The 19,888-nt window shown below is 38.9% G+C and overlaps 1 protein-coding gene across 1 annotated transcript in view; it reads left to right on the forward strand.

Annotated features, from left to right (window-relative positions):
- Positions 1-19,888, forward strand: part of LOC147316904 (dynein axonemal heavy chain 5-like) — a 70,966-nt gene that overhangs the window by 40,752 nt on the left and 10,326 nt on the right. Inside the window, exons 50-64 of the mRNA XM_086313443.1 lie at positions 630-765; positions 1,172-1,353; positions 2,558-2,692; positions 3,968-4,123; positions 5,605-5,787; positions 8,233-8,337; positions 8,584-8,722; positions 9,193-9,307; positions 9,628-9,818; positions 11,111-11,232; positions 14,571-14,720; positions 15,851-16,096; positions 16,252-16,471; positions 17,474-17,679; positions 17,913-18,116. Of these exons, the coding sequence (XP_086169569.1) occupies positions 630-765; positions 1,172-1,353; positions 2,558-2,692; positions 3,968-4,123; positions 5,605-5,787; positions 8,233-8,337; positions 8,584-8,722; positions 9,193-9,307; positions 9,628-9,818; positions 11,111-11,232; positions 14,571-14,720; positions 15,851-16,096; positions 16,252-16,471; positions 17,474-17,679; positions 17,913-18,116 (2,490 nt within the window). The remainder of the gene's footprint in view (positions 1-629; positions 766-1,171; positions 1,354-2,557; positions 2,693-3,967; positions 4,124-5,604; positions 5,788-8,232; positions 8,338-8,583; positions 8,723-9,192; positions 9,308-9,627; positions 9,819-11,110; positions 11,233-14,570; positions 14,721-15,850; positions 16,097-16,251; positions 16,472-17,473; positions 17,680-17,912; positions 18,117-19,888) is intronic.

The raw sequence follows: 19,888 nt of genomic DNA on the forward strand, positions 1-19,888 counted from the left end.
TTTTTTTAAAAATGAGTCCTGGAAAGCAAAAGAAGACAGATAAAGTGAAGATAACATTAACAACAATAGCTTGGGGCAATACAAGCTTCCCAGGACGTGTTAATCTGTCTGCATTTGTATGCTTTGTTTGTAATCACAGATTTAACACCCAGCATTTTCTTTATTTTGCCCAAGTCACTGTGTTCCTGACACATCACACTACTTCTTCTCTCCTGTGACCTGTTGGAACAGCACCACCTCTCCTTTATAGTCCTCTTGATTTACAGAAGAAGCCCTCGGTTTTTCTCTCCTGCTTAACAAAGCACACACTTCAGCAGTGTGGAAGGGCACTGTGTCCCTCTCTGTCAAGCAAAAAAACCTAAAGTGTGGCTTGCGCATGCAGTGAGGGGCAGTTCGCTGGTGAGCAGCTGAGGGAAGAGGCAAATATTCTTAGATTCATGCGTACTAAGTTAGATAATGATGATGGGTATGTAATTCTGATGAACAGAGATGAGCTTTTAGGGGTTTAATCCACGAATGTGCAGATGGTGGAATAAGACTTGGATAGAGGCAGACACACTTGGACAGACACACAAGGCTAAATAGACACATCAACCTACTGACCTGTTTGCGGGCCCCTTTCCCATCAGACGCTGCTGGAGGATGCTGAGCGCTGCAGACACAAGATGCAGACAGCGTCCAGTCTCATCAGCGGTCTCGCTGGCGAGAAGGAGAGATGGACGGAACAGAGCAAAGAGTTTGCTGTCCAAACCAAACGGCTCGTGGGTGGGTTTCACAGCAGGTTTCAAAAACATAGAGTTAGCCTCTGCAACATAATAACAAATACCTATCATAATAATATGAAGTTCTTTGTGTGATATGGGAAATGTTCTGTGGATAAATAATGTGCAGTGAAGTGAAAAATCTCTGTCTGATGATGCAGTTATACTTGGAGTTATAACCTTAATCTGTCATGTCGTTATTGTATGCTAATGTTTTTAATTTATCAGCGGGATGGTCGTGATGCTACTGTTTGACATGGAATTTCTTGCACTTTTAAAATTACCCCACTAATATTTAGGCATGTTCTCATTTCAGTGCATAGGCAGTGCCACATCTGATTAATATGTAACTGATACACTGATGTGTACTGATAAGTATGTACACGTAACAACGCTTGTTCCTGTTCCAGGTGATGTTCTTCTGGCCACAGCCTTTCTTTCTTACTCAGGACCTTTCAATCAGGAGTTTCGTAACCTTCTGCTGAACGACTGGCAGCGAGAGCTGAAGCAACGTTACATCCCGTTTGGTAACAACCTCAATCTGACTGAACTGCTCATTGATGCGCCCACAGTTAGTGAATGGAACCTTCAGGTCAGTGATCTATTTTGCTAATTAAAGATGTTTTTACATATTAATGCCACATGTAATGTAGCACAGCATTATATACCAGCTAGCCCAACCCAATATACCAGCTAGCCCAACCCAGTAACCCTACAAGCATCACTGCTGTTTAGTTTTCTGTCTTCATTTATGCTGGAAGCCATAGCAGAGCTGTATGTTTTAATTTTTTTCAGAAATCTCTCAGTCATAACATGGTATATCATGTTTAGACGGAAACTAGCGAGCTAACTTCCTGCTAACCTATAACTCTAATCTAACCTATAACTATAATCTTATAAATTCTGTTTTCATGGATGCCTGTATGTTAAACGTAATCGTTACACCTGGTAAATCAGCAACGCTGATCATTTTATTACATGTGAAAGAATTTAGACAGTTAACTCTCTGTGATGTCGCACTGTTTGTTCGACTTTGGGACCTGTCCTGAAACTGAGGAGTTTTGGACCCAGATTGTTCCGCAAGGCTCTTGACTACGGTTGTCATAACGCTCTGACAATCAATTCTTCGTAGCTTACCAAAACATAGTTGTACTAAAACATGTTTTGACAGATTTTTGAGTGCTGTGTACCACATAAAATCGGCACAACCAGAATTCATACATAAGGCTCACTGTCGATTTTTGAGAAAATTAAAGGATTTTATGTGCACCTTAAAATCCTGCGGAAAATAAGGTAATTAGGTTAATTAAAAATTAACTGATAGCGTCATTATTATTATTGTTGGTTGTAGTAACAGTAATGTAGTAGTTAGTAGTTGAAATAAGTTTTGTGAATATATGGGAATCTAACTAGAATTGCTAACATTTTTGTTAGCTTAAGTTGTTTTAACGTTTGTGTAAATGTTAGTTTATGTTAACAGTCATATTTTTTTTTACCCCTCAGCAGTAAAAAGCTGATATGGTGTTGTTGTCAGTCTGCTGGGTCGCCAACCGGGTGGTGTGGACGCCCAGTTTGTAAATCAGATAACTTGAAAACCAGACAATTTAGGATTTTTAAACTGATACCATAGGTGCTACTAAAACGCTGATGGGTAGCACTGGTAGCTGCTAATATCTTTTATTTATCTTTAAACGAGGATCCCAGGAAACATTGATTGCTGGACCATTTATCATTGGTGGAGATACTGTTAAGCATCAAGATTGACCCTCACCATTTATTCATGTTGTGTCTTACAGGGTTTGCCAAATGATGACCTGTCCATTCACAATGGCATTATTGTAACCAAAGCTGCCCGCTTCCCCCTCCTTATTGACCCACAGACACAGGGAAAAATCTGGATCAAGAACAAAGAAGCCAAGAATGAGCTACAGGTTTGCAAAACTATCTTCTACAATTTCGTTTCAATGTCTGAAGCATATAAAAGTTAAATGAATGCATCCATTCATCCATCCGTCATGCAGCCTTTTGCATTATACCTAGTCTTCTTCACCAGTCCAAATGTCCTGTGCCCATTTTGATTTTTAGTGGCCTCTAATATCAGAATCAGAATCCTAGAGGAAATTGTGTGTTCACAGTTCCAAGTAAGAACAGTTACTACCAAGTTAAAGTACCAATGAAATAATACTAATTTAAAAATAGAACAAAACAGCTCTAATAAACGAAAATAGCTCCAATTATAAATATATTAGACAACACTGAATATAGACAAAGCTGAAATTGCAGTGCCCTTATATTCCTGTATAGGATGTGCAGATCATAAGTGTGTGCAACTACTGCAGTGTGTACTGGTGGTTTAGATTCATGAATTTTACAGAGAGAGAGCCACCGGCAGGAATTATTTCCTGTGTCATTCAGTGGTGCATTTGGGTAATCTCAGTCTCTCACTGAACGTGCTCCTGTGACTGGGTGGGAGGTATTGTCCAGCATTGTCCTTATCTTGGAAAACATCCTTCTCTCTGACACCACATTTAGAGAGTGCAGCTCCATCCCCACAATGTTACTGGCCTTGTGGATCATCATTGCTTGTTAGTAACTGTGGTACTAAATTCTTTAATGCCCTTGGTCCTTCCTGCTATCCAGTATACAGAGCACAATGTCAAAACCCCCCACAAAAAAACTACCACCAATTCTGCAGACATAATAAGCTAAGCAAAAGTCGCTGACCCTGTTAGGGGCAATCTCTAAGCCGAGTGAATGCATTCTGAAATCCCATTATGAGCATCCTGGAGACACATTTCCTCCAGCGGTAGGTTTCAACCCTTTCTTCAGGTCACATCATTAGAAAAAGTTTATTTATTTTTTTCTAAAAATGGCTCACTTGAAAAGCAATTCTTTGTTAGCTTGAACAGTCAGAATCCGCACATAGAGGCTGACCTTTGTAGCTTTGAAGGAAAAGTGAGGAAACCACACATGTGTCTCCTACTCCTGTTGGAGACAAATATTATTGCTGCTGTGGTCACATAGGAAGGTTATTGTATCGTACAGTAAAATCAGTATTTTTGTCTGTTTTGTAAAATCTTCTCACATTTAGCCCATTTATTTCATATCCTCAGGACAATATCAGGCTCTGTGGTGGTGGTCATCCAAACTGCACATTGAAATCAGACAATTACCATTTTAAAATGTGTTTTCTTGTCTGATCTCAGATCACCTCACTGAATCACAAGTACTTCAAGAACCACCTAGAGGACAGTTTGTCTCTTGGTCGACCCCTTTTGATTGAGGATGTGGGGGAGGAGTTGGACCCTGCGCTTGACAACATACTTGAGAAAAACTTCATCAAAACCGGCTCCACTTACAAGGTAACAACACAGAACGAAATAATCCTACTTAGATCCATGTGTTAGATTTTACTTTTAGTTAGAAGGGTATGAAATTGGCAGGCATGTTCAAAGACTAGTGGTCAGTATGATGAGACTTTGCCAGCTTCTCCTTGGCACGCCAGCTGTCACACCTGGACTGATAGAGCTTGATTAGCTCAGACAGAGAAAAACAAGCTCTCTCGCTGACACTGCACAGGTAGTGTCGACTAGAAGAGAGTTTTAAGTATGAGTATCATTGGCAGCCAGACCACATTTCCTAGATCATATTAATTCTTTTGAGACAGATTAAAATGTACTTGGTAAGTCTGGGAAAAGGGTTTACACTGTGCAGTGTACATTGTACTATTTCCTCCTTTATTTTGCTGTTTTTTATAGAAGGTCGGCATCATTAGATCTTGTCAAAAAGGCACAGTTGGTTCTCTTGACTCTGCTTTGGGTGTTCAGACAGTTTTGAAAGCTACATTAACAAAAAATACAATAAAATATAAAATTTTAAGACATACTCAGGGAAACAAACATTCAATATGTCACCACTTAGAACAAGGGCAAGTGTCGATACTTTAACAGACTTCTGTTGCATAATGAAACTTCCTTTTCTTTTTTATTTCCATCATTTTTGTTGATGCCAAACAAGTTAAATTCACCACATAAATCGAACTCAATCAGTTGTTAAAGTAACATCAAATTAAATACAGTACACAAAGTGCATTCGGTATCCTGTATTAGCTCACATTCTAATGCAAAGGAGTTCAGGCTGTGGAGCATTGAGCCAGTGCAGATGGGATGTTGGTTGATTTGAATGAATATTATTTTTTGGGGGGCGAAATAAACAAACTGGAGCTACCTGATGCTGTTGCGTGAGTTGTGGGTGTTTGGGGGCATGTTAGTAAAAAAACAAAAATAAAAAAATCAAATGATTTTACAGGATGAAGGCTGAAATTGCAGCATACTTTTGCAGAGTGCTTCCTGTTCCTGAGATGCGAAATGCACCGATTTTGACTCTATTGCAGCTTCAGTTTTATGTAATGTTGAAGATAATTGTAGTTGGGAAAATTGCAGATCACAGTTTGAGTGGTTTTGGTTTCATTAGCCTAAATGACGACCCCAAATTAAGCTTTGGAAGTAGACTCTGGGTACAACAGGACATTCATATGTTTTTAATGGAAAAAATGGTTTGCGCTTTTGGAGAAAAAACATTTATATTGTGCGCAAATGTCTTTTCTGTGTTGCTAATAAAGATTTGAACAATTCCAATTTCCTGAAAACACAAATGAGAACACTCTAAATTAATTCTGCACTTTTGGATGCTAAAAATATGAACTTTTAGCATCCAAATACACCCACATTAATTTCCAATGGAAAACCAGAACTCCAACCAGTAATTCCAACTCTGAGCTCTTTATTATGTTATTTGTAAGACTTAATATTCTAAACAATAACACACATACACCCTCTTGCAGGTGAAGCTTGGTGACAAAGAAGTGGATGTGATGAAGGGCTTCAGGTTGTATATGACCACCAAGCTGCCTAACCCGGCTTACACTCCTGAAATAAGTGCTCGCACCTCCATCATTGACTTCACTGTCACCATGAGAGGACTGGAGGACCAGCTGCTGGGCAGAGTCATCCTCACTGAAAAGCAGGTATACAAGTACTCAAAATGGTAGCCACTAAAGCCAGACGATACATAATTAAGGAACATATTTAAATTAGGTTAGCATAATGTACTATTAGACTGTACCCCTGCATTAATACTGCTTATGTGCATCCTTGTAGAACCTGAAATAAATCTTGAACAACATTTAAATGCAGACTCTCTACATCTTTCCCAATCTCATTTTCTCTGTACTGTGACATCAGAACGCCATTTGAATACAAACAATTGCAACCGCCCTGCTTTGGTCAAACACAGTGTGAGTGGGGAATAAAAGTAACCCAGAAATAGTGCTCACGTGTATCGGTACCAAGCATACGCACAAAGACACAGACAAGTGACGTCAGTCTCACTGGGGAATAGATTAGTGAATTATAAATGCACCAAATGCAGGACTCATTGATTGTCACTCTGAAAAGGCTGGTCCTGTTACAGAAAAACAATTTTCCTTTTGCTGATAGCTGGTCATGAAATGAAAGATTTATTCCAGATGGGAAGAGGCTTGTTACTGTATCTGTGTACTAAATTTGGATTTAATCAAATAAGAGCTAAAACTACTACCTCAGCTGTAAGCCCTGCTTCTTGTCTTTACAATTTGTGCAGTTTTCACAAACCCAACATCACTGTTGAATCGTTTCTTTTTACTTTCAGTCAAACTTCAATTCTACGCACAGCTTTCAGCTCCAGTATGACTTACATCTGTCTTTGTAAGCTATTGAAATCATTCATATGCAGTAATAGAAAGGGTATGAATACTAATTCTGTCCTCTCAGACCCACTGGTTTCAAACCAGCCTGCTGTCTTGACCATAATAATTCTCATAGTAAAAGTAAAATTATAGGAAATGTAAAAAAAAAAGCATTTTCATAAATCAAATTCAAATTCAAATTCAAATTCAAATTTTATTTGTCACGTACACAGTCATACACAGTACGATATGTAGTGAAATGCTTGGACAACTGCTCGTGACCTAAAGAGAACAAAAAAGGAAAGGCTATGAATAAGATAGGAAATAAATATGAAAAATTAAAAAGGGTAAATTTAACTAGGAAGGAATAAAATATAAATTAAGGTTAAAAATGAAATAACTGTACAACACAAATTAGAATGAAGGGTAAATTTAACTGGGAAGAATAAGATAAAATATATAAATTAAAGTTGAAAATAAAATAACTGTACAACAAAATACACAATACACAATATAGAACTATATAAGAATGTATGAAGAAATCTAAATATAAATAAATATATACACAATAACAGCAGCTGTACAAGTATTAACTGGAAATGAAGAATATAGTGACCAGTGTTGTGCAAAACCAAAGTCCAGAATGTCCAGTGTGTGTGTAAGAACCATATGTGTGGGTCAGTACTGTGTGGTGGTGTGATTGAGAGACCGTATCGCCTGCGGGAAGAAGCTCCTCCTCAGTCTCTCTGTGTTGGTCTTCAGGGAGCGGAATCGCTTTCCTGACCTCAACAGAGAGAACAGTCTGTTGTTGGGATGGCTGAGGTCCTTCACGATCTTCCTGGCCTTGGTCCGGCACCGCCTAAATATTGTGTATTCATATTATATTATATTATATTACATTATATGTAAAGAGCATTTATCATTGATAACAACCTGCTGTGATAGTGTCCAACACAGCAGTTCTTAGGAAAATATGCTTGTAATCTACAATCAAAATAGCAATCTAATTGATTTAAAACACACCTGCCACTTAGAAGTGGTGACTGTTTTTTTTATACCCGCTTAAAGGCAGTCAGTTTAATGGGATGTGGATAGTCGGCCTACTTATGAGCCACCATTAAATTTGACTTAGATAACAAGACAAATTTTGTTTTAGTTTAATCTCTCGCACTCTCAAAACAAAATATCACAATTATTGTCTCTCATACTCTAAAAGGGATTTAGCATGCTGGTCAAATTTACGCTCCCAGCAGGCAAGACTGTGGTGTAAATTTTGATAAGACCTGCTTTCCCCAGTGCAGAAATAACACTTTTGGACACTTAGAAGAGGTAAGCTGGAGTCATTTGCTGGGGCTTACTTAGGACTACGGAGAAAAGGGCGACAACATAGCTTTACAGGTCTTATCATCACCCTGAGGCTATCTCTCCTCTAGGGGCGTTTTTATTCTTCATAAGGATTCTGCTCATCTATTCATTTAGATAAGGTATTTATTAATTTTTTTTGCCAAAATCTCAGCTTCTTGACCTTCACGCGGCTGCAGATATTAGTAAGAATAATATAGACAGCTACCAGAGGCCACCATGATAGACAGGCACCGGAGAAGAGTCTAAAGCCACAGACAGAATCAACTCATCAGAGCAATGCAGAATCAAAGACCTTTGATTTTAATGACAGGCTTTCTCTAGCACCATCCTGCAGCTATATCTGCTCATGTGGTTGTGTTTTCTTTGCTTTTATGACACCAGGAATTGGAGAAGGAGAGGACAGACCTCTTGGAAGATGTGACATCTAACAAGAGAAAGATGAAGGAACTAGAAGACAGTCTTCTCTACCGACTGACGAGCACACAGGCAAGAAACCGCAATGTGTCAGAAATGTTCTTTTTAGAAATGGTTAACTACATTGCCACCAGTGAGAAAATGTTTTATTCATTTGCATGGGTGAGGTTGGGGCCAAGTTTTGTGCATTCTCGTTTTTTAATTAAAACTAGAAATAGTTTGCAGCCTTCTTTTTCTTTTTCTCTTTTGCTTTATAAGATATAAATTGTGAAAAATAATCGTTTTTAAAAAAAAAAAAATTGTTTGTGTGTTTTTTAGGGTTCCTTGGTTGATGATGAGAGTCTGATTCTTGTCCTTAGCAACACGAAGTGTACGGCTGAAGAAGTCACTCAGAAGTTACAGATTGCCGCAGAGACTGAGATCCAGATCAACGCAGCCAGAGAGGAGTACCGGCCAGGTAAGTGAAAATGAAAATGATTTAAAAACAAAGTTCCCTCTTTTTTTGTGTGTTTTTCTAAGTAAGCCTGCAAAGTGTCAGTCAGCCTTCAGTTACACAAATGTGAGACATATTGGTTTTAATTTAAAAAATACAGGCTACAGTTAGTGGGGATAGGTTAATCCATATTGCCCATAGGTATGAATGTGCGAGTGAATGTGAGTGCGAATGGTTGTCTGTCTCTGTGTGTTGGCCCTGCGACAGACTGGCGACCTGTCCAGGGTGTACCCCGCCTTTCGCCCTATGACAGCTGGGATAGGCTCCAGCGCCCCCCGCGACCCTGAACAGGATAAGCGGACGCGAATGGATGGATGGATGGAGGCTACAGTTAACAGAACATTCTTTCAAAAACCTGTTTAAAAATGTCCTCATGAACGATATTACTTGTTTTGTTGGAGTTTGTGCTTTTGTGTTTCCCTGTGTGATTCCAGTGGCCACCAGGGGCAGCATCCTGTACTTCCTGATTACAGAGATGAGTATGGTGAATGTCATGTATCAGACGTCTCTTAGACAGTTCCTGGGACTTTTTGACCTTTCTCTGGCCAGGTGAGGATACGCTGATATTTACCATTTCCTGCTTAATGAATTGGTTTGCCCATAGTAATTTGTTGTGTGTTTATATGTATATTGGAAAGTCTTTGCAAACTTCAAATCAAGGAACTATTGTGCATTTAAACCACCATACCTTTCTAATGTAAAAACCTGCAAGTTATTACTTCATGAAGTTGTGCAATCATTACTAGTAGTTTATATTTGATTTTAGAGAAGTTCTCACTCTTACTACTGGCAAGTATAATTTTATGACATAGCAACAGAATCTTCAAGTTGCTATGTTATTTAGAAGACCTGTTTATTTCCCTGAAAAGGTCTTCTAAAAGCCCTATCACAAGTAAACGGATCGCCAACATCATAGAGTTCATGACCTTTGAAGTTTATAAGTACGCAGCACGGGGCCTGTATGAGGACCACAAGTTTCTTTTCACTTTGCTGATGACGCTGAAGATAGACATGCAGAGCAACAAGGTCAAACACGAGGAGTTCCTCACACTCATCAAAGGTAAGAGGCAGATGCAAACACTGAAGGTTTTGTTTGTACGGGTAAATTGTTGTTTTTGTGAGCACATGCAACCATGGGTTAGTTTGAATATTTGGAACGTTTCAGTGGGGTCATAACTCATGTTGATTACTGGCATTTAGATGTGCATAAGTATTCTTTATTTATTAGGTATTTAACTGCATATTACAAATATAAAGAATAGAATTTTCGTTACATGAAATAACATCAAACAATGCAACAATATTTCTATGATCTACTAAAATACGCCAAATGAAATCTATTCAGTAACGCAGGAAAACAAATAAAAGATAAAAATGCTAAGACCCAAAATTATGAGTTTCAACACATCTGCTCTGAGCTATGAAAAAACATGGCTTGTATTGACAAAGATTCTTAGTACTAAGAATTTAACAACATCCCACCGTTGCAACAAGTGAGTTTGGGAAATTTCTTCACTCCTAGATATTCCACCATCAGCTAAACTACAAAGTGTTAGACCATGTAAAGTTACAGGGCGGGATCACTGAATACTGAGACACATAGTGCATGAAGGCTGCCAGTGCTGTGCTGACTCACAAATTGTCCAGAACCAAAGATTCTACAGCTAACGAATAGATCATTTAGCTAACAACACTCTACTTCCTGTTTGATCGATCACATGGTTGTAAACATGATTATGATATTTCTTACGGCTTGTTAGAATGAACAGACAGATTTTCTGAAACATATTCATCTGGACAAAAACTGTTTTTCCCTACTTTTTCTTAAGATTTATTTTAAAACACCATTTTGAAATAAAAATGAAAATACAAGGGTTTCTGTAAAGCTATCATTCACATCAAAACAGCCTGAAGGTTTGTTAAAATTGCCATCTGTTTCTGCTGTTTGTTATTCTTTTCTTTAACCATATTTATTGTTTATTTCAAGGAGTAGACAGGTTTTAAACCTCATGACAGAAACTATGCAGAATTTGAACATATTGACACTGTAGCAGTTCACTGAATATGATATGGAGTGCTCCTCACTGTGGGGATAAAACCCAGCAATGGCAACTGGCAGAACCAGAACAGCCACAGTCTGGTGCACGCACGCAGCTTCACCATCTGTCAGCTCCGGCCTGATAAACAACAAATTACAATTCTGATGACTTTTTCTGTGTTTTTGAAGATTGGGTTTACATTTTTACATTTGTTATGTATTTTGGGAGTTTAAAATTGAATTTTTTGCATTGGATCCTCCAGTTATACTTGCAGGTGTCTATATCTGTAATTGTTCATGTTCATATTATTCAGGAGGTGCATCCTTGGATCTGAAGGCTTGCCCCCAGAAACCAGCTAAATGGATCCTTGACATGACCTGGCTAAATCTTGTAGAGCTCAGCAAACTTTGGCAGTTCGCTGATATACTGGATCAGGTACAACATACACTTGATCAATTTAGACATGCCTTGACAGCTGTATGATAGTGTCCTTTAGCCTACAGAAAATCTACCCACTTGGACTTTTATCTTTTAAGTCTTCAGATAGCAGTTCTAATCTATCACATACACACCTGCACACTCACACACTCACATACACAGCAGTTGTCTCAAGGTGCTTATTAAATACTTTTCACAGCTCTTCTTTGCTCTAGTAAGCATGTCAATATCAGTCTCATCATGGCTCACTTCATTTCCCTCTTGTACATAGACACACACTCATCATGATGGACTGTCACTCACACTTAAATACACACACCCTTGTGGATGAATGACAGCACTGTGGTCCCCGTGGAGTCAAAACTCAGTGCTCTGTGAAATGAGCTTAGTTGGAGAAACTTCCAGTCAAATACTTTTGGCTGAGCGTGTGTGTGCGTGTGTGTGTGTGTGTGTGTGTGTGTGTGTGTGTGTGTTAAGTAGCAGCAGGTAGCTTTTTGACTGCAGTAAGTAGTCGTTAAAGGGCATACTCTTTTTCAAGATTACACACATGCCTAAATATGAGCAATATTTTAAAGGTACATTTTTATTGAGATTTAGAAGCAGGGCTTGCTTTATCCCTTTGAAGTGACTTGATTTCTTAAAGAAACTAGTTGTTAAGATGTTGTTAATACAGCTTTATTAGGAAACCTGCCTAATTTTTTCTAATTTTGTTCGATTACACACAGTTATCCATGGCATTGCTGTTGTTACAAAAGATAAAAACATGCGTGTTTAAGGTGATTTATGATTCTGACTTGACCACCATATGTGTCGGTGCCTGAAGTTTTTGCAATGGTGATAGTTTATAATTTGGGCCTAAATAAGCAGTTTTCCAAGAACAACATCCACCCACAGGTGGGGAACGTTTTTGCTAGATGTTATTGGATTAGCCCTGGACTGAAGCTGGACTGGTTGAGGTCCCCCTGGATGTTGTAGCTGTGTAGCAAATTAAAGTGAAACGCTCTGGATTAGAGAGGTGGTGAAAAAAAAAAAGACAAGGAGGAGGTGGTGGACTTTCTAACTGTTCTGCTTTTAGCAAAGTGACATTGAAGTTGGCTTTGTGTATTTCTTCATAAGATACACACCAATGGTATAAGCGAATGGGCTAGTTTTCTTGCAGTATTATTGTGACGACAGGTCTGACTTTCGATGTTATTCAGAAGTTTAAGTTATTCAACAGAAGTTTTGAGGTTTAGTCAAGCATTTAGTGATGATGTTTGAAAATGTTCAGTTATCTTCTTCTACGTCTTGACTTTGTACACACTTTCTTTTCATCGCTGTAGCCAGGGTGATACTACAATTTTAATTATAATTTATTTGTCACTATTAACAGGATACATAACACAGGCTTTTAAGGTTTCTGTCATTAAATTACTTCTTAAATTCCTTGCTTGATCTAAGTGTCTCATCTAATTATAGACCATATTGCAACCATCTTATTTCAAAAAATTATCCACTTCCTCTGTTTTAAGATAAATAAAACGTTCCTTTTTTATAAAGCCTATAGTTAGCAATAAAAATAAACCTTAATTAAAATCAAATTGAATTGGATTAAACTGAATTTTTGCTTCCTTTATGTTTTTGTTCCAAGAAAAAAAATGGAAAACTGCCTATTTCACCTGTTATGTAAAAGTGAGCCTTTAGAAGAGTAACACTTTCCCTCAGTCTCAAATTATCGAATCTCCGATAAATTTGGAGCAAAAACAGTCTTTACTTGTTAATGTGTTAAGTGAATTTCAGTCTGGCATTAGAACGGGGCACAGTACAATTACTACTGCTTCAGAAATGATCTTGTGGATTGAACTGTAGACAGTAATTTGGGCTGCCAAAAAGGGCATCTAAGAACTAAGTCATGTTTTGCTTGGGGATCAAATACTTATTTCTCACAATGATAGGTGAATCAATTTGTAACTTTTATGTAATGTGTTTCTTCTGGATTTTTGGTTGATGTTCTGTCTTTCTAAATTGAAATGAAACAACCATTGAAAATAGAGACTGTTTTTCATTTCATTGGAAGTGAAACTTACAAATTGGCAACTTACAAATTCAGCAGGGGATCAAATAATTGGTCCCTCCACTATGTATGTGTTACCTTATGACTGACTGCTAAACTGTCTTGGGTATATCCTCAATTATTTTTTTCTAAATTTGATCCTAAAGTATGTGAGAGTTTAAAGCTATATTGATGAGCTGTATCCACTGTTATACAGTTAAAAGGTTATTGCCGTGCCATTGCCAGACTTGTTTAATTTCCCCCAGGGATCAATAAAGTATTCTGATTCTGATTCTGATTCTGATTGCCATGCCACTTCTGCTAGTCTAGTTTCCTTTGTGCTTCGTTGTGATAAACATAACAATATTAGCACAATCTGTTGGCATATTTTGTGCTATCACACATGCAGATCGCATCTTGGAAGCACATGGTGTTTACAGCAGTGTCAATTCATGGCCTCCTGTTATTGCATAATCATCTAGTTAGGTCACGCATTACATGTTGTGTCTGTCTGTGCTCGTTATAAAATGAAGTGCCATAAATAAGACTTCTTCCATGCATGAGACCTCAGCTATATTGTCATGAATTGCTGTGTGAAGCAGGCAGGATAGGACAGAAATGCAGACTCACACTCAGAACAGCTTTATTGCTGGACGCCAGGAATACAAAACTTATTAAACTGGGAATACACATGAACTACACAGGCAGGCAGAGCACACAGCGGGGAAATGAGGGAGATCACGACACAGGACAGAGGGAGACGCAGACATAAATACACACCAGGGCAAACGAGGGAACAAACTACTGGAGGGGACCCAGCCGAACGTGATCTAACTAACGAGACACGGGGACACAAAACTGAACATGATGCACACCAGACAGAAGACTATCAAAGTAAACCAGGAATCACTAAGACAGAGACCAAGTCACACAACTTGACACGGGAGCTGGGAGGAAAGAAAATTCAGGGAGATGAGACGGACCAGGGAGATAACGGGAGGAGACAACGAGGGGGACACGGAAACAGTTAAGGGAGACGAGACACAGAGAGAGAGCGAGGGAGTGCACATAGTCAAACAGGGTACATTTCATCCTTCTTTTGTCTTTTTTTGTTGTTACTTATTAGCTTTCTTTTGTTGGCCACTTTGAAGATCACTTTGTGTCTAAATATGTTTGAAGTGTTCACAGTATTCTTTTATCTTTTCTGCAGATTTTGATGTGCTGTAATGCAGTTAAAGTTTTGCCCTGTTTTATATTTGTTTCCCACGTCAGAGCTTTTTGTCACAGATAAGTCTTCTTACAGATAAGTCGTAACGAGAAACAGTGGAAGGCTTGGTTTGACAAGGAGGCCCCAGAGGAGGAAGTAGTCCCAAACTCCTATGACCAGTCTCTTGACTGTTTTAGACGGCTGCTCCTCATACGCTGCTGGTGTCCTGACAGGACCATCGCACAAGTAAGGAGAGACATGTTTATGCATGGCTATAGAGGACAGATACAATGATTAAATTCAGTTTTCTTTATATAATGCCAATTCAAAACAAAAAGTTCCTTGGAACATTAATATTGTAATAACTGTTATAAGTTCCCCTGTGAACAAGCCTTTGGTGACGGTGCTCCAGAATTAATGATCGGGTCCTTGGCAGAAGCTGGTTTAGGTTCAGAAAGGGAGGCCATCTACTGCGACTGGTGAGGGGTAAAGAGGAGAGAGAAAAGGAGAACATAGAGAGACCAAGGACAAAACATAAACTACAGGAGTGAGAAGGGAAATATTAACAGTATGAATATCGCAGTGTAAACTTTAAAAGCATCAGAAGAGTCTAACCAGCCTATAGCAGCATAGGATGGCTAAGGGTCACCCAATCCATTTTCTTTAATTAGAAAGCCAAACATTGGTTGTCTGGTCTGTTTTTTGGTCATGCTTTTGCCTACTTTATAATATACAACACAACAAGTAGAACAGGCAATGTAAATCTACTTTTCTCATTTCTATCATAGTGCATTTTCAATAGTATACTGTAGACTGCAATTAAAATTAATAATTACCACTAAAGAAAGAGAAAAGGCTTAAAGTTGCTAATCTGAGAGTTAATGGCTTAAAGCTTGGGAAGCGATACCTCCTGACTTAAAAATACAGCTACATAAATGAGACACGGACCACAAAACAAGAATGTATAATCTCTTAATCTTCACTGAAAGCTGCTTGGTCAAAGCTCTTCTTGAGATAAGAAGCAGCTTGTGTAACTTGTTGTTATACAGCTTTCACCCTCCAGCCTGCTGTGCCTGAATATTTACAGTGGCTAAAAGATATTCAGTTTTACTGATGGATAACTTTCTGGCCCACTGAAGACAAGCCTGGAGTCCAATTTATTTAGTTAAACTCACAGTCCAGTCCACAGTTGCCCTAGCCTTAAGGGTAAAAAGAGTTAGCCAGTAAAGAAAATGCTTTGAAGAATTATCTCAGTTCTCAGCTTTCTAGAAAGTAAATTTATTCCAATATATACTATTGGACTACTTTGCTCAACTCTTTGCATTACAAAGCATTTAAAAAATTACATCTGCTTTGCATCATATTCTTTCCTTTAGGCCCGTAAATACATAATGGACGCAGTAGGGGAGAAATACACTGAAGGGGTGATTCTTGATTTAGAGAAGATGTGGGAGGAGTCGGACCCACGAACACCTCTCATCTGCTTCCTTTCAATGGGCTCAGATCCAACTGACTCCATTATAGCACTCGGGAAGAAGCTGAAAATCGAGACCCGTTATGTATCCATGGGTCAAGGACAAGAGGTCCACGCACGCAAGCTTCTGCAGCAAACTATGGCTAATGTGAGTGGTGAGATATTACTGCTGTTTTAGCAATACAGATGTTCTGTCTCTAAAAATGTGGTTTGGAATTTATAGAAATTATTTAGGGTTTTCTTGAACTCCTCATTTATAGTCTTCGTCATGGATGATAGGCATACTACTGTGTTTGTCCCCAGGGTGGCTGGGCCTTACTCCAGAATTGCCACCTGGGTTTGGACTTCATGGATGAGCTCATGGACACTGTGACAGAGACAGACTTTGTCAACAACAGCTTCCGCCTTTGGATGACCACTGAGGTCCACAGACACTTTCCCATCACACTTCTCCAGATGTCCATCAAGTTCACCAATGAACCACCACAGGGCCTCAAGGCAGGGCTTAAGAGGACATATGGCGGTAGGTTTGGCTCACTTAAGCTCACATTAAAGAAGTCCAGAAATACTAGCCAGTTTAATAGATCCAATTTATCTATGTGATAAAGAAAGAGGACCTAAGAGAATGAAATATATTCCAATATTGATGTGTACATTTGGAGATGCAGATATACAAAACACCTCTACTTCGTGATATCCATGATAGGAATAAGTAAGTGAATAAAAAGATGGAAATGTGGGAGAAACACCTGTTTGATGCTATATTTATTGTATTCCGGATTTTGTTTTTTACCCATGTTACCCAAGGTTAGTAAAATTTTAAACAAGTCTGAGTTATCTAGTCTGTGTTTTGGTCCAAAACAAGGGTGAAGAAAGAAAAGAATCTTTAAAATGTAGAAACCAGCTGTCTTTTCCTGGCTCAGATGACATGGTTCCTGGAGGGGAATTGAGATCGTATCTACAGCTTGAATTTTTTTTTATTTTTTTTATAGAAAACAAGCAGAAAAAAAAAACAAAGCAACATACTAAACACAACACCATCGCATTAATCTAGCTAAGTGTAAACAGCAGTAAATACTAAATATTCAATGTTGTTGTGCAGCATGCAGGACAGATGTGCGTCGAAGTAGCAGCCAAGAAAGGTGTAATTTGGGTCTACGAGCAGTGAACACCCGTGTGCATACCTGTGTGGATCCGCGCGCTTGCATTCCAAAGGTTTCTCCATGTAATGATCTGCTAGGGAATTCTGATTTCGATTAGTAATTGCAGTTTGGTATTATATCAGAAAGAAGGTATTATTTTGACTGACATATTCAGTTCACTATCTTTTCTCCCACATTTACGCAACAAATCCTAACTGTTCGCTAAAAAGGAAATCTGTGTGTGCATGTTTGTGCAATGCTTGGTTTTAGAAGTAACTGACTTTATTCAGTTATGGATTATTTCAATACATTTCTGTAGATGTTACACTTAGCCTCCTTTTGGGCATGCAGTACATCTTTTTGACCTGCATGTCCCTGACCAGGTATAAACCAGGACCTTTTGGATGTCAGTAACATGGCGCAGTGGAGGCCGATGCTGTATGCAGTAGCCTTTCTTCACAGCACAGTTCAGGAGAGAAGGAAATATGGCCCCCTGGGATGGAATATTCCCTATGAGTTCAACCAGGCTGATTTTAATGCCACTGTCCAGTTTGTTCAAAACCATCTTGATGACATGGATATTAAGAAGGTAGGTAGAGTAATGCTTATTATTCTGTGTGATTAGGACTCTTGACCATAAAAAAATGTTAAAAGGGTTGAGATTTAAAGAAAGGATATTGTAAATACTTATCAACAACAGCCATCTGCTGGGAGTTTTAGAGCTTTCTGACTGTGTATGTATTCAGTCTGCTCACAAATTATATTGCACATTCATGAACAATTTTTTTGTCATCCTTTATCACTGTTTTATCATCTCCTTAGGGTGTGTCCTGGAACACAGTTCGATACATGATTGGAGAGATTCAATACGGTGGTCGTGTGACCGACGACTATGACAAGCGCCTCCTCAACACCTTTGCCAAGGTGTGGTTCAGTGAGGAAATGTTTGGACCTGCATTTAGCTTCTACAAGGGCTACAGCATCCCAAAGTGCTCCAGTGTTGACCAGTATCTAACATACATTCAGGTCAGTCTCTAAAAATAAGACATTTCTTAGTGCAACGTGTCTGCCAGAACTCCCACTGTGTCAGTGACTGAAAATTCATCTGTTTCCAGACTATTTCTCTTTTTTTCTCACTCAAAGTTAAGTTCTGTGATATACAGTGTTGGGTAAGTTACTTTAAATGAGTAACTTAGTTACATTACTAGTTACTTCTATCAAAAGTAACTCAGTTACTTCAAGTTACTCGTTACTTTCAGAGTAACTAGTTACTAGGGAAAGTAACTTTGGTTTTACTCAGAATTCTCTTGTTAATGTGTTGCTTCCGTAACTGGATACCCAGCAAGATTCTTCTTCTAGCTTGCTTACTTACCACAAGTGCACTGTGCCACCTACCAATAGAAAGGAAAAAATAATGTGCACATTTCCACGAGAGAAATCCCACGCCTGATTCTATCCTAGCCTGCTTTTTACATCCAACACAAAAACTGCAGTCGTGGTGCTTTCGATTGTACTCAGAACTCGGAAATTCTGCCTTCTGAATAGGAAGATGTAGGTAACACCAGACTGCAGATGAGCTGCATACAGGGCTGGACTGGGACAAAAAAATCGTCCCGGGCATTTTGACTAGAGACCGGCCCACCATTATAGGAAAAATCATAAAGCCTTTGAATGAAAATAAATACTGTTGTGACAGTGATGTACACTGTTCTGATGGTATATATGCATCAATCTATCAATTGTTTGTTGTAAGACTCAGATAATTATTTTTTTAAAAGTGAGACATTTTAAATGAGAATAAGAAAGTATTTCCTTGTGCCCCCCTTTCCCTTTTAATTCCCTACATGGACCCCTGGCAACACTTTGCTAGACCCGCCCCTGCACAGTTACCAGCTGTCAGCTGCTTAGAAAAGGATCCTGGTGTTATTTATCTCTCAGAAACAGTTCATAACTTCCCTTCAACTCATTCATGTTAACTAAAAGGTAAACCTGTTTCTCCATCACAGCTCTGATGATTCAGTAAGGACATCTCCTGGTTTCATCTTCATGTTTCCCACTCACCACATCTCCAAACCGACATCATGACCAGCAGCTTTACAGCTGTGGCTCCAGCAAACATCAGCTGATACTAGAAATTAATATTAAATAAATTCTAACAACAGCTGATCAAGCTTAAAAGTGCTGCTGTTGTTTACCGCGACATCCGTTGGTTTCCTCTTTCTGCCGCAAAGTGGGCGATAAATAAACAAGAGAGAAAAGCCGATCAGCTGATCATTGATCAGTTTCATGATTGAAGTAGAAACAGGAGAGGGAGGGTGAGAGGATGAGAGAAGAAGAGGCAGCTGTGCAGCGTAAACACAGAATAACTCCAGCTTTGTGTCTTTTTCATTGTAGCTGAAGTCCGGGACAAACTGTTCCTTTTCACCTCAATAAGAAACGCGTAATATTTTCTCTGAATACCAGACGATTCTGTTTTTTACGGGACGGTTGGCAACTCTAATAATTAACCTTATGAACAAAATAAAGTTCAACATCAGTAACATAGCACCCACCCAGCTGTATAGAAACTCCGTCATGCTAGCTAGCACGCAGTACAAAAAAGTCAGCATAACGAAAATAAACTCCACCTAAACTTGGTTCATATCTGACCCAGATGGACTGCAGGTTATAACTTCTTACCTGAAGTTCAGTTCACCTGACACTGGGACCGGCGGCCGCTTCGGGTCTCTCCTCTTGCCTCCCTTTCTCTCATCCACCTGCTGGCTTCCACCACTTGCTAATGTTATTGAATCTGTGGA

The sequence above is a fragment of the Aulonocara sp. 'chitande type north' Nkhata Bay genome, linkage group LG12 (genome assembly GCF_057382095.1).
Source record: "Aulonocara sp. 'chitande type north' Nkhata Bay isolate Kocher_YH1m ecotype deep benthic linkage group LG12, A_spYH_male_GT1.1, whole genome shotgun sequence".
Lineage (NCBI taxonomy): Eukaryota > Metazoa > Chordata > Actinopteri > Cichliformes > Cichlidae > Aulonocara > Aulonocara sp. 'chitande type north' Nkhata Bay.